The following is a 13734-nucleotide window of genomic DNA, read 5'->3' as shown; positions in this document are numbered from 1 at the left end:
CCCCCCATCTCCTCCAGGTACATGGTTCGGGTCCGAGCCGTGGTGATGGCCCGAGATGACTCCAGTGGGGGCTGGCTGCCTGTGGGGGGCGGGGGCCTCAGCCAGGTGAGCGTATGTCGGGTCCGAGGGGCCAGGCCCGAGGGGGGGACCCGCCAGGGGCACTACGTCATCCACGGGGAGCGCCTCCGGGACCAGAAAGTGAGCCACCCCGGGCGTGGGGATGTGGGGGGCATGGGGACATAGGGAATGGGGCCGGGAGAGCAGAGCTGAGGCCAGGGCATCTCCCAGCCTGGAATCACCCCGGCGTGTGGGAAGGAGTTTGGCAGTGAATATCTGTCCTATGGATAAGGGTTGGGAGTTTGGGGTACCAAGCAGGTCCTGTCCACTGCCATCACCTGCTGGACTGTCACAGCAGCCTCCTCACTGGATTCTTGCCCTGCTTCTGCTCCCTCCCCCAACCTCAGTCTGTTCCAGGGGCGCTGCTAACACCTGACTCAGATCATATCCCTCCTCTGCTCAGAACCCTCCCGTGGCTCCATCTTGCTCAGAAATCCTCACCATGAGGCCCCTGTCTGCCCTGAGTATACAGAGGCATTTGGTGGGGGGCCATCTGGAAGTGTCAGATAGGGTTTACAATGCCACATATGGGTTCGGCAGGAATATTCGGGGCTCTCTGGCACGATTTGGAAGGACAAGGTTGAAGCTTCGGCGGGAATGTAGTAGAAAGATGTGAATTATCTGAAAAGCTTTGGGAGAAGGGTTGCATCTCAAAGTGGGGGTCAGCAGGAACAGTGTGGGGGAGTGGAAACGGTGTGAGGGAATTTTGTGGTGTCGGGCAAGGATATGAGGGAACGGCTGGGTGTGGACCAGCGTCTGAGGGGAAGTCTGTGGGAGTTTGGTAAGAATTTTGGGGGTAGTGTTTTGGGAGATTATTGAGGCATCAGAAGGGGATTAATGGTAATCTTTTGAGATGTTCCATAACGTTTGGGGGTGCACTTGACTTGGAAGGGGGGATGTTGGGTTATCAGAAGGGGGTAAGTAATTTTTTGAGAGATCCAATAAGAGTTGGGATTCCCATTGGGAATATCAGAGGGAGGTATTGGAAAATGTAGGGCTCAAGGGGCTTGGGAGAAATGTTGGAGTATCAGAGGTGTGTTCAATAAAATTGAGGAGTGGTATTGGGGTGTTGATCAGGGTTCAGGGGTACCCCTAGGAGAAATGAGGTTCGCGGGATGCTGGGCATATGCAGAGAGGCTGGGGGTTAAGGGGAGGTCACAGGCATGGCTGGATGGGTGTCTGACCTGGCCCCCTCCCGCCCCCCAGACCACCTTGGAGTGTACCCTGAGGCCAGGCCTGGTTTACAACAAGGTGAACCCCATCTTCCATCACTGGAGCCTGGGCGACTGCAAGTTCGGGCTGACGTTTCAGAGTCCTGCAGAGGCTGATGAGTTCCAGAACAGCCTGCTGGCCGCGCTGGCTGCCCTGGGTCGAGGTGAGTGGCACAGGTGGTGGCCAGTGGGGTGCTGGGTGGAGAGGTGAGAGAATCTGGGGCCCCGGGAACTCACTCTCTGCCTCTCTCCCTGCCCCAGGCTCGCTCACCCCCTCCTCTTCCTCCTCCTCCTCCTCCCCTTCCCAGGACACCGCAGAGACCCCCTGCCCTCTGACGGTGAGTCTCCAGGACGCAGGTCTGCTGGGAGGGAGGGGTTCATTTCTGTTCTGCAAACATTCTTGAGCACCTGCTGTGGGTCAGGCACCAGGCCACGTGCTGGGGACACAAATTTGGGCCCAAACTATTAGCATCGATCCAATCCCAGTTACTCTAGTTTTTCTGTTCTATCGTGATGGAGCACATTCATCCATTCAGTCAGGGCTGTTTACTGAGCACTGTCCATAGGTAGTGTTTTAGGCACTGGGGATGCATCGGTACAAAACCAAGTCACTTCCTCCTGGAGCCCCTATGCTAGTGTGGAGAGGCAGGGAAAAAAGATAAACAATAAAAATGAACAAATATGAAAAGTAAATGGAGGAGCAAATAGTGACAAGTCCATCCTTCTAGTGACTCAGGGTACAAACCCTGGAGTCAGCCTTGACTCATCTCCTTTTTTATGCCCCTCATTTAGTCTGTCAGTAAATATTGGCTCTGTTTTCAAGACGACCAGGATCTGGCTCCACCCTGGTACTGACTACCCTCATCTCCCACTGGACCATCTCACCAGCTTCTCATTGTCCCCTGCCCCCTCCTATGCCCTATTGGCTGCTCCCCACACACAGCCAGAGGGACCCTAGTGACATCGAAGTCAGATCGTGGTCATCTCCCACTCAGAACCTTCCCAGGGCTCCGTCTTACACGGGGTAGCGGACAAAATCCTTACAGTAAGACCCCACACCATCTGGCCCTCTGTTGCTCTCCGTCTTGCTCACTCTGCTCCAGCCACAGTGGCCTCCTCACTGTTACTCCAAAAGGGCAGACACATTCCTGTCACAGGGCGTTTGCACTGGCTGGTCCTTCTGTCTTGGCACACTGTTGCCCAAATTTCTACGTGGCTCATGCCCTTATTTCCTCAGGGTTTTCCACACATATCCCCTTCTCCCTGAGCCCCTCCTTGAGTAGCTGTTTAAAATTGCCATCCCAGTGCTCCTTATACTCTTCTAATTTGTTCCCATCTTCTAGGCTATTTCCCTGATTTGCTTTCCCAGCAGACACTCTTCTTATGTATCAGTTTACTGTCCCTCTCCCTTGCTAGAATGTCAGCTCCAGGAGGGCAAGGCTCTTCTATGGCTTTCCCGCTGCATCTCCAGTGCTTAAGACAGTGTCCAGGATATACCAAGTGTTCAGTAAAGATGTGTTGAATAAATTTATTGACTGAATAAATGTACATAATGTCGGATGCGAGTTGGTACTTGCTGGGAACACTGGGAGTTGCTGAAAACACTTGGAGGAACTAAACTGGGTCCCTGGGCAGAAAGGTGGAATGCCAGGGTAATGGGAGATACAGGTGGGGCCACAAAAGGTGCGCTGACCGTTCCCTCTGCCTGAGCTCTTGCTCAGGAAAGATGCTGTGCTGGCCACACTCCATCTCCCATCCTGACAATGTCCCTTGTGCGCCTGGCACGTGGTGGGTGCTTAACGAATGTTTACTGAAAACAGTGAAACGATCCCCGAGTTATGGAAAGGCAACTAAGGGTTCTCGGAAGCTATGTTTCAGCTTATGAAGGGCAGAGCTCGGTTTGGATGGGAAGGAACCCATCTCAGGTGGGTGGAACTGCCCCCGTACAGGTGTGGCCGTGGGAATGAGGCAGCAAGGCGGCTGACTGGCCGCGGGAGAGGGGTTCTGAGAAGGGAGAAGGATGGTTTGATGTTCTGTAGGTTGGTGAGCTAAGCCTGGGGTCGAATACTAATAACAATAACGATAACCACTTCCTGCTCTTCCTGCCCTTTAGAACACTGTTATGCCCAATACAGTGGGTCCTAACCATACCCTATGAATAGACACTACTAGCATCCCCATTTTACAGAAGAGGAAACTGAGGCTCAAAGAGGAGGTCACGCAACCAGTCAGTGGCAGAGCTGCTGCGGAGCCCTTGCTGGACGTGGGAGGGGGTCTGTGTGAGGGGATCGGCTGTGCCGGGTCGGGGCGGGGAGGTCCGGCTCTGAGTTCGCCCGTCTCCCCCAGTCCCACGTGGACAGCGACTCCTCCTCCAGTCACAGCCGCCAGGAGACGCCTCCCCCCACCGCGGCAGCCTCCATCGTCACCGTGGAGTCAGCCTCCGGCTTCGGGCCGGCCACGCCGCCCCAGCGCCGCCGCTCCTCGGCTCAGGTGCGACCTCCGACCCCCAGCGGAAGTCTGGGGGTCCGGGTGAAATGGGGCCAGGCGCTGGGGTCCCGAAGTGGGTGGGAGCTGAGGCCACAGAGGGGCGAGAGACCACACCTGGATTCTGGGGGATGCCTGACCTGACTTCTGGCGGGGCGGGGCGGAGGGTGGGGGAGGAGGGGAGAGGGCGGGGCTTGGGGGCCTCCGAGGGTTGGGACTGTTGGGCGAGGTCTTCCCGCGTCTCCTGCGCTCTTGGAGATTTTAGAAAGTTCTGCAATTCCAGAGGAGTTCGGGGGACGACTTGGCCATTGAATTCGTCAAGTATGTTAGGGGGTTGCTAGGACTCATGGAAGGAGTTCTTTAGACTGCGTAATTCACGGAGTTGGGGGGGAGGGCGGCGTGGTATCCAAGGGGCTAAAAGAGTACCCGGGGACCGGACTCCTGCGTCCTGAAGGAGGAGGTGGCTGGGGTCCAGGACTCCTGGATCTGAGAGTAGAGGGGGCTGGGTGCCGGGACTTCTGGATCTCGAGAGAGGACAGGACTGGGAGCCTGGACCACTGGGTCCTTACGGTGTGGGCTTGGTGTGGCTTCTTCTGTCCGTCTGTAGATTTCCTTTGTCCCGGGGAGAGGAGCGGGCTGAGGGCTTGGAGTCTGAGAGGCGGAGGTCGGCACTCAGGATCGGAGAATGAGTGAGGCCTGTGGCTGCGTCTTTGGATTCTCTGGTCTTCTGAGACTGATGGATTGTGGATTGTGGTAGGGTGTGCGGGATCCAACACCCCACTAACTCGTTCTCCTGTCCCTTCGTCCCGCAGAGCTACCCTCCGCTTCTACCGTTCACGGGGATTCCGGAGCCCTCAGAGCCCCTGGCCGGGGCAGGGGGCCCAGGCTGGGGCGGCCGCGGCTATGAAGATTACCGGCGCGCCGGGCCGCCCGCGCCCCTCGCCCTGTCCACCTGCGTCGTGCGCTTCGCCAAGACCGGCCCGTTGCGGGGCGCAGCCCTGGGGCCCCCCGCAGCACTACCCGCCCCTCTCACCGAGGCTGCGCCCCCAGCGCCCCCGGCTCGCCCGCCCCCTGGCCCCAGCCCGGCTCCTGCGCCGGCCAAGGCCTCCCCGGAGGCGGAGGAGGCGGCGCGCTGCGTGCACTGCCGCGCGCTCTTCCGCCGCCGCGCTGATGGCCGTGGCGGCCGCTGCGCCGAGGCCCCGGACCCGGGTCGGCTGCTGGTGCGCCGGCTCAGCTGCCTGTGGTGCGCCGAGAGCTTGCTCTACCACTGCCTGTCGGACGCCGAGGGCGACTTCTCGGACCCGTGCGCCTGCGAGCCAGGCCACCCGCGCCCCGCAGCGCGCTGGGCCGCGCTGGCCGCGCTCTCCCTCGCCGTGCCCTGCCTCTGCTGCTACGCGCCCCTGCGCGCGTGCCACTGGGTCGCGGCGCGATGCGGATGCGCTGGCTGCGGGGGTCGCCACGAGGAGGCGGCGCGGTGAGGACGGCCTGGGGGGTCCCGCAGCCGGACCGAGGGCCTAAAATTGAGGGTCCAGGACCCCGGACTCCATTCGGACCCAAAAACCGGAACTTGGAGCTTGAGTTTGGTCTGAGAGACCCCACACCTGGAACTTGGACCCCAAATCTAGGACTGAGATACCCCAGACTCAGCTTCATTGGGATGTCTGCGCAAGAGGTCCCAGGCATCCTGATTTCTAGCGACCCTGTACGCCCCCCTCCCGCTCCCATCCCGACTTGACTGAGGAGACTCCAGGCACCCTCAGACTCGGCAGCTCAGGCCGCCGGGCAGCACACGGATCCCTGAGAGACACAGGGCCCTGAACCCTGACTCCCTCTTCAAATAACCAACCCAGACCCGGTCATGCCTGGCGCCATGACCCCTCAGATTACAGCCCCCGAATTAGCCAGGAGTTGTCAATATCTGACCCTGCCTGTATACAGTTACTCCCAGGCCTTGAGACCACAGGATCCAGAATCACCCCAAATGGTCCCTGAGTGCTCGCCTAAAACTTGGGGCACTCATATCTGAGATGTTCTTGTAGCCCCAGGAGCCCTGAGACATCAAACCCTCTTAAGATGCCCTCAGTCCTTGGATATGCTCAATCAGATGTTTTCTGACCACCATTACTTGGGAGACCCATTCCAGAATGCTCCCTCCCTGCCCTGCCAAGACCCAGATGTCAGACTCCCAAGATGCTCTGGGAGTCAGGGGTCAAAGACCTCTGTAGACCCACCCATCCCCAGCCAGTGTTCCCAAGAACTTCGGATCTCATATATAGGACTCTGAGCTGCCTAGTACCCCCAGATGTAGGACTGAAGCCCACCAACACCTCAGGGCCCAAGACACTGGTCCCAAGTCCACAGATAACCCTCTTCCAATCCCCCTTGGACCAGGAATTCAAGCCCCAGCATGTCCTGGAATCTTCGGCTTCTTTGTACCCACAGATTCCCAATCCCCGAAAGGCTGGGAACCCAGCTTGGGACATTCATGGCATCCCAGACCTCTGACCCCTTGGAGCCCAGCCCCTGAGTGACCCCAAGGTGCTTTAGGAGCACTGGATCCATGACCCCAAGGTGCCATTGACCCCCAAATTCAGGGCTCAAGCCTACACAACATTGGAATTGTCCCTGACGCAAGACCTTGGTCCCTCCATGTCAGAGATGGTCAGATCTAAGGTGCCCCAGCACCCCAGCACCTTCAGGTCCCAGATTTCTTTGCACTCAGACCTCTCTAGCCTGATGCTCCCTGAGACCTGCTGTCCCTTGAATGGCAGGCCATCCATGGGCCCCTGAGACCCCAAGGTCCCAGACTCTGGAATTCTTGTCTCAGGGGCTCCAGCCTGAGCCCCCAGCATCCCACAGAATTAGCCCTTTACTCTAGGGGAGGAAAACTCCACCATTTTGAGCTCATATTCCTGGATTCCAGGACTACCAAGAGCTCCCCGACTCCCATCTCTAGGACCCAACCATGGATGATTGATTGTGCAGGCTGTGCACCAAGCAAAGGCATGTGGCCAAGGTGGGGAGTGGGGCTGGAGCTCCCACCGCCCTCTGCTGGCCACGCTGTGCCCTCAGAGGAAAGTGTGCCTTTTCTAAGTTGCACAAAGGCAACTTTTGGGCTAGCTGTGGCTCTGCTGGTGTACACACACATTCACACTCACTCACTCTCTCACCACAGCCTTGTAGACCCTGCCCCAAGCCCCACCTTGAGTCCTAGTCCAAGCTTTTTATGTCCGCTGCCGCCCCCACCCCCATGAACCCCTTCTCTTCCGTCTCAGAGTTGAAGTTGCTTCAGAAAGTTTGAAAGCCTGTTTCAAGGCCCTCTCAGACCCCTCTTCTGGGGAAGGGAGATGCCACAGTGTCTTTACCCTGAATGGCATGGGACTTCCAGGGTACCTCAGATCTGATGGCCTGAATGGGGGGACCAAGGTCCTGAAGCAAGACAGTCTCACTGTTGTGTGGGCCTGGGACCTGCCCCTGGTCCCGAGCATCTGGAATGTGCACATATCTTTCTTAATTACCCAGACTTGGATGGCCTTGTGGGGGTTCAAGGGATAGGTCAAGGGGGCCAGAGGGATAGATCCTTCTGACGCTTCCTTTAAATTATTAACTATTTATTATATCCGGAACCTGTGACATTCAGCTCTCCCAACCAGACCCTGGGATGGGTGAGAGAAAAGGGGGGTGTCCCTCCCACCCCCACTCTGCCCAGCTCTCATCACTGTCAGACCCACCAGAGCTGAGGGCGGAGGGACTGGGGGCTGGGGCAGCCTGGGTCCCCATCCCTCTCTCTGTGCCTCGGTCTCCTCCCTTCCGTGGTGGGCGGGGGGAAGCTCCATTCTTAACCTACCTCGTTTTGGGGAGGGGTGGGCCGGGGACCAGAGTGCTGTAAGGTGCTGTGGGATCTGCGGATGAAGCTCCGCCTCTCCCAGGTCTCCCAGTCCTGCTCCCTGCTGATACCCACCTCTGATCCATGATTACCCTTCATCACCCCCAAAGCAGGGGTGCATGGAGGGCTGACCCTGGGAGCCAGGAAGACCTCAGACCCTGGAGCCCCCAGGCCCAATTTCCCAGCTGCTTGCCCCTCGGATTGGATGCTTGGCCCCCAGACTTGGGGGAGGCACCCCGATATTTATCTTCCTGATCTTGATTCCAAGCCAGTCTGTGACCTCAATATCTTATCGTCAGTGCAGGCTGAAGTGGCGGGGGAGGATGGGGGCCAAAGACCCAGCCTTGTCATCGGGGGAGGGGGGCATGAGCTCCAAGAAATGTCTGCGACAAAGTCTCAGCCTGTCTTCTTTATTCGCATCGATGTGCCCCCATCCGCGCATCTTCCTGAACCGCCGAACCAGCCTCCTCCCCAATTCTCCTTTCTCCTCTGCATCCTTTAATCCCGAGCAGACCCTCCAGCTGAGTTGTATGCATTGAGTCACTCAAAAGCACCTTTATTGAACACCATTATGTGCCAAACCCTGTTCTAGGCACTAGGGATAAAGCAGTGAAGAACAGACAGAAATCCTTTCCCACAAGGAGCTTATGAACCTAACAGTGAAGGGGACAATAAACAAATGACATGTTAGAAATGACCTATACTATATAAAAAAAAATAAAGTGGAGATGGGGGTGCAGGCAATTGTAGCCAGAGTGGTCGGGGAGGCCCCCCTGAGGAGCTGAGGGAGCCCTGTGGACGTCTGCAGGAAGAGCATTCAGAGAAAGGGGACAGCCAGTGCAAGACTGTGAGGGAGGGGCATGCCTGGTAAGTCTGGGGGACGGCAAGGGAGCTGCAGGGGAGGAAGCAAGGAGGAGGGTACTCAGGAGATGAGGGCGGGGAGGTGACAGGGCAGATCTGAGGGGCCTTGCTAGCCGTTGCATGGACTTTGGTGTTTGTCCCGGGTGAGAGGGAGCTACAGGAAGTCTCCAAGCATGGGAGGGGTGTGACCTGACTCAGGGGTTCACAGGTTCCCTCTGGCTGCCAGTGGGGAACAGACGCGGGGCTGGGGGGCAGGGAGACAGAGAGGAGGCTGCTGGGATGGTCGGGGGCGGAGGCGGGGGAAGGGTGGGCAATGGTGCGCAGGACCACGGTGAGAGCCGTGGAGGCAGACACTGGATCTATTTTGAAGGTAGAGTCCAAACATTTAGATATGGGGTTTGATATAAAGAGAGGAGCCAAGGTTATCACCCCCAGGTTTTGGCCTGAGAAATTTTTAATGTTTTATTAAGGTCAACAAATGGCCCCTGAGTCCCCCGCCTTGGGGGAGGCAGGACCATGGAGGAAGGTCAGGGCAGGCTCTGCCCAGGAGGAAGTTCTGGCCCCTGTTCTTCCCCGCGGCTCAACGCCCAGCCCACTTCCGCTCCCAGCAGAGTTATCTAGGAATGACTGGAGACCAGGGTAGCGTCGGGAAGAGATAAGATCTGGAACAATAATTTTAACAACAGCAACAAAAACCGTAGCAGTAAAAACAGTCGTAATAGGTTATGTGGTTAAAAGCATGGACTTTGGAATCAGATCTGAATTTGAGTCCTGGCACTCCTACCCGTTCATTCTGGGACTTAACCTCTCTGAGCCTGTTTTCTCTTCCGTCAAACGGGGATAAGATACTTAGCCCAGTAGCACACAGAACGCTCAATATACGTTAGTTATTCTTGAGAACTCCCTACATGTCTGCTAAGCACTTACACACAGCACTCTAATCCTCATTATTATTCCCACTATGCAGATGAGACGCAATTTGGCAGCGACACGGAGGTGGGGTGGGGAGTGGCGGAGCCAAGCCCTAACCTTGTCCGCCTGACTCCTGGGGGCGGGGGGTGGCAATCTCTTAGTCACGACAGCCTATTGCACCTGCTCCCTCTCTCCAAGGCCTGGGGAGGGAGAGGGATGAGGGACTAATGCGTGCCAGGTGATGGATGAGGAGGGCCGAGCTCTGGTGGGAGGGGGGTGTGAGGGACGAGGAGGGATGCTTGGGTCCCTGACAGAGTTCCAACGCTAAGTAGGAAAGGAGGAAACATGCTTCTGGGTTTGCAGACGAGGTGAGAAAACAGCCCTTGGTCTGGGGTGCTTTAAGGGCAGAGGGCGGCTGAGGAAAAAAGAAATCGAAGTGGCTTCTCTGTCGCAGCAGTAGCGACACGCGGGATCCAGATGCACGCTCCGGATGGACAGAGCGGCGGTTTCCAGAGCCGGGACCCGCACCCGCCGGGCGGCGCTCTAGGTCCCGGTGCCGGCGGGCCTGGGGGCGGGCTCTGCCTCCCCCTGCACCAATGGGAACGCCGAAGGCCTTCGCGAGAAGAGGCTGATTGGCCGGTGGCGCCGCAGGGGGCCGGGCGCGCCTGGAGCAGGGCCTCCCGCTGGCCGGCAGGGGGCGCGCGCGGCGGAGAGGCGCAGCTTCCATGGAGGGGGCGGCGGCGGAGGCGCGGGAGGGGGCCGCCGTGGCCCGGGACCTGCGGGCCTTGGGGTAGGGGGGCGGCGTGGGGCCGGGGTGCAGGCGGGGGCGGGCTGCCCTCGGACGCCCTTCCTGATGCCCGCGCCCTCCCGCCGCAGGTACGAGGGCTTCCCGGGGGCGGAGGCGCTGAGCCCCGCGTGCCCAGACTTCCGGGCGCTGTGCGCGCGGCTGGCGGCGGAGCTGGCGGCTCTGGGCGCGCTGGAGCGGGAGCCGGAGTGGGGCGCCGGGGCGCTGAGCGACGGCGACGGTACGTGCGGAGCGGGAGGCCTGGGGGTGGGGCCGCGGGGCCGCCGCGCCCTGACGTCTCCGTCCCGCAGGCCCCGGCGCGGAGGCGGCGTTTGTGCGACAGCTGGCCGGCCTGCTGCGGGAGCTGCACTGCCCGGTCCGCGCGCTCGGCAGCGGGGACTGCGGCGCGGCGCTGCGGGAGCCCGGCGCGGGCCTGCGCCTGCTGCGTGAGCCCGGGCGGCCGGGGGCGGGGCCTCCAGGGGGCGGGCTCGCGCATCGAGGGGGAGCCTGGGGCCCCGGGGGGCGTGGTCAGGGCTTGGAGGCGGGCGAGAGGGCCTGGGGTGGGCGGGGCCGGAACAGTGCCGGGGGCTCAGGGCTTTGCGGTGGGTGGGCCTTGAGGCTCGGGCGGGTTGGGCTAGATGCAGCCAGGTGGACGGGGTTCAAAGTCCAGGGAGGAGCCTGGGTCTCGAAGTGGGCGGAGCTCACTCTGGAGGAGAACCCAGGGTCCCAGGTGGGCGGGAGTGGCAGGCGGGAGGTTTTGAAGCCTCCGGTAGGGAGTGGCAGCCCCCCTCCGTTGCATCGCTCCCTTTCCCGACGTTTAGGCTTTCTCTGCTCCGAGCTCCAGGCCGCCCGCCTCCTCCGCCTGCGGCCCAGGCTGGATCCCGGCCCTGCGCCGCCCGGTGGGGAAGGGGCAGAGGAAGAAGCCGGCATGGTCCAGGAACTGGTCCTTACTCTTCAAGCCCTGGGGCTGCCCAGACCCACGCCGGGGACCCCTGCCAGCCGGCTGCTGCGGGAGTTGCACGCCAAGGTAGACAGCCGGAGTCCCCTCGTTCCCGGGCCACCCCACCTTCTTGTCGGGGGACAGCCCTTTCTGCAAAAGCGGCGCTGGGAGGGGTCCCCCAGTCATCGCAGTTTTCTAGAGCTGTGACCTCCCTTCTTGATTTGGGACCTGAGGTCGGTGGAGGAGTCCATCCTTCCTCTGCGCGGTCAGCCTCAGACTCCTCCTCCTCCCCCCGGCAGATCTCGGAGCTGCTGCCCTCCCTGCCGCCAGAGTCCCTGCAGCCCCTCCTCGGCTCCCCGCTGGATGCGCCCAGATGGGTAAGAGAGCGTATGGCTGTGTGTGAACACTGTCCTCATCCAGAGATGGGAGCGAGGGGGACCCTGGTACGACCGAGGTCTTTCTCCCCAGGAGGCGTTGGCGTCCCTGTCCCAAAGCCTGCGAGCTCAGTACTGCTGCCGCCGCCGGCTCCTGCTCCGGCGTCTGGACCTCACTACCTCTGCTTTCCACTGGAGTGAGCGGGCAGAGGTGGGCGAACAACCTTGGGGGGGGCAGGGAGGCTGGGCTGGGGGGCCGCAGTGCAGGGAGGAGGGACGAGGGCCAGGAAGAGCGCCCTCCGGCAGGTTCTGCGACCCAGGACACTTTAGAATCTTGTGAGGTTTGAGGTCCTAGAATCTCAGGGTCCCCAGGGCATCCTAGAATCGCCAGCTCTGAGCTGGGACTGTGTTCAGAGCTATATTGCTTCTTTGCAGAGGTGGGAAGTGAGGCCCTGAGTGGGCAAGAGATGTTTCCAAGATGACACATCCCAGCTGGGGAGGGCTCTGGGGCACGCTCTCCATGCCCTGCCTCCCCCAGGTCCAAGGAGAGGCCATGAAGGCAGCTCTGATCCCAATTCGAGAGGCCCTGACCCCGGAAGTGGATGTCTCCATTGCACACGTCCTGGCTGCCCGAGCCGACCTGTCTCGTCTTGTCCCAGCCACCAGCAAGGCTGCCCGTCGGGGGACCTGCTGTGCCATCAACAAGGTGCACACCTGGGCGTGGGGAAGGGCCCCAGCATCCTTGGCCTTCAAACTGGCCTGTCAGCCTCTGCCCTGGTCCAGGCTTGTCCTCTCTGGCCTGGGTTCCTGGCCTCTGGACTCGTCACCTCTGATCTGCCCTCTCCACATCGCAACTAGAACATTTCTAACTCAGAAATCTGACCATGTTCCTCCCTACCTCAAAACCCTTTTATGGCTCCCCAGTGCCTTCAAGACTATTTACTAAGCCCCTGCTCACCTCTCCAGCTTTGGCTTAAAATCCTGCCCCCCAACTTCACCCTGTCTGTTGTATTGGTTTTTAACCATTTTTAAAACAGAAATACCCTCTAGGGGCTGTCCTGGTGGCATAGTGGTTAAGTTCGTATGCTCTGCTTTGGAGGTCCAGGGTTTGCGGGTTTGGATCCCGACCACAGACCTACACACCACTCATCAAGCCATGCTGTGGTGGCGTCCCACATACAAAATAGAGGAAGATTGGCACAGATGTTAGCTCAGAGCCAATCTTCCTAACCAAAAAAAAAAAAAAAAAAAGGAAATACTCTCTGTTCAGTGATTACATATTTAGCCTCATACCTCTCGGTTTACACAGTCTTATAGTTGTGTGAATGAGTCTTAGGATAAAGTCTAGCACAGCAAAGAGTGAGGCAAAATTTAAGAAAAAAGGTTATTTGCTTTAAGGAAATGCAGGGAGTAAATAATATTCCGGGTGATGCATGAGTGATGGATATTTAGGAAAAAACACTAATTTGCTGGAAATGATATAGAAAGCCCCACATATGAAACAGACGAAAGCTGAGGTGTCCTCGTTAATACTGGTGGGGACTTGGACCTCTGCCATCACCCTCCCCTTTCTTTTTATTTCCCTTTTGCTGAGGCCCCTGGAACCCAGTTTGAAAGCACCAGGCCTGTATGTTCCACCACTGCACCCAGACAGTCAACATCTGCCCTTCCATTTTCAACCTCATGCTGTTCCCTTTGCTCTCTGGCCCCCTTGTCCGAGATGCTTTTCCTCTCTGAAACTCAAGTCTAATCAACTGTCAGGTGCTTATGGGCGACGTGCCAGACCGAGGGGGCCGCCCTGACGAGCTGGAGGCCCCCATGCCCAGCTGGCAGAGCAGGAGAGAGGACGGGGGCGGGCGGCAGGCGGGCCGCCAGCGCTGGGGCCGCAAGAAGAAGAAGAAGTAAACCGCGACTGGCGGTGGGAGTGGTCCCCGAGGAGATGCTGACGCCCCTGCGCATGCTCTCTGGGGGAGCTGGCCTGAGGGCTTCTCTTGGTACCCGGCACCCAGGCCCCACCTCCCCTGTTCCTGGGGCCCAGATGTCCTCCGCACACCCACCACTCAACACCAAAGACGTGTTCTCTGGAAAATAAATTTAATTTCTGACAACCGTGGGACCTGTCTCTGTGGGCCCAGGTCAGGGCGCTGGGGTCTGAAGAGGGATGG

At 59.2% G+C, this 13734-nt stretch overlaps 2 protein-coding genes across 3 annotated transcripts in view; both read left to right on the top strand.

Annotated features, from left to right (window-relative positions):
* Window positions 1-5290, top strand: part of SPRED3 (sprouty related EVH1 domain containing 3) — a 7071-nt gene extending 1781 nt beyond the window's left edge. Inside the window, exons 2-6 of the mRNA XM_046683971.1 lie at window positions 18-198; window positions 1324-1492; window positions 1590-1666; window positions 3675-3818; window positions 4625-5290. Coding sequence (XP_046539927.1) covers window positions 22-198; window positions 1324-1492; window positions 1590-1666; window positions 3675-3818; window positions 4625-5290 — 1233 coding nt within the window. The 5' untranslated portion in view covers window positions 18-21. The remainder of the gene's footprint in view (window positions 1-17; window positions 199-1323; window positions 1493-1589; window positions 1667-3674; window positions 3819-4624) is intronic.
* Window positions 5291-10180: 4890 nt separating this feature from the next.
* FAM98C (family with sequence similarity 98 member C) lies at window positions 10181-13677 on the top strand. 2 transcript variants are annotated; one of them, XM_046684183.1, is made up of 8 exons: window positions 10181-10261; window positions 10348-10496; window positions 10567-10701; window positions 11077-11282; window positions 11495-11572; window positions 11664-11780; window positions 12108-12275; window positions 13331-13677. In XM_046684183.1, the coding sequence occupies exons 1-8, from the start codon at window positions 10197-10199 to the stop codon at window positions 13472-13474; spliced, it is 1062 nt and encodes a 353-aa protein (XP_046540139.1). In that variant the 5' UTR covers window positions 10181-10196; the 3' UTR covers window positions 13475-13677. The 2 variants fall into 2 exon arrangements, with proteins under 2 accessions (XP_046540139.1, XP_046540138.1); XM_046684182.1 differs by lacking the exon at window positions 13331-13677 and having other exon boundaries at window positions 12108-12687.
* The last annotated feature ends 57 nt before the right edge of the window (window positions 13678-13734 follow it).

This window comes from Equus quagga, chromosome 13 (genome assembly GCF_021613505.1).
Source record: "Equus quagga isolate Etosha38 chromosome 13, UCLA_HA_Equagga_1.0, whole genome shotgun sequence".
NCBI classification, from domain to species: Eukaryota; Metazoa; Chordata; class Mammalia; order Perissodactyla; family Equidae; genus Equus; species Equus quagga.
This window is presented reverse-complemented; position numbering and strand designations above follow the sequence as displayed.

What these genes read in the sequence shown, in the direction of transcription:
- FAM98C (XM_046684182.1), top strand. Translation starts at nt 10,197, where the DNA reads ATGGAGGGGGCGGCGGCGGAGGCGCGGGAGGGGGCCGCCGTGGCCCGG. An exon ending in GGCGCTGAGCGACGGCGACG is followed by an intron (nt 10,497 to 10,566) that starts GTACGTGCGGAG and finishes TCCGTCCCGCAG; the next exon opens with GCCCCGGCGCGGAGGCGGCG. An exon ending in ACTGGAGTGAGCGGGCAGAG is followed by an intron (nt 11,781 to 12,107) that starts GTGGGCGAACAA and finishes TGCCTCCCCCAG; the next exon opens with GTCCAAGGAGAGGCCATGAA.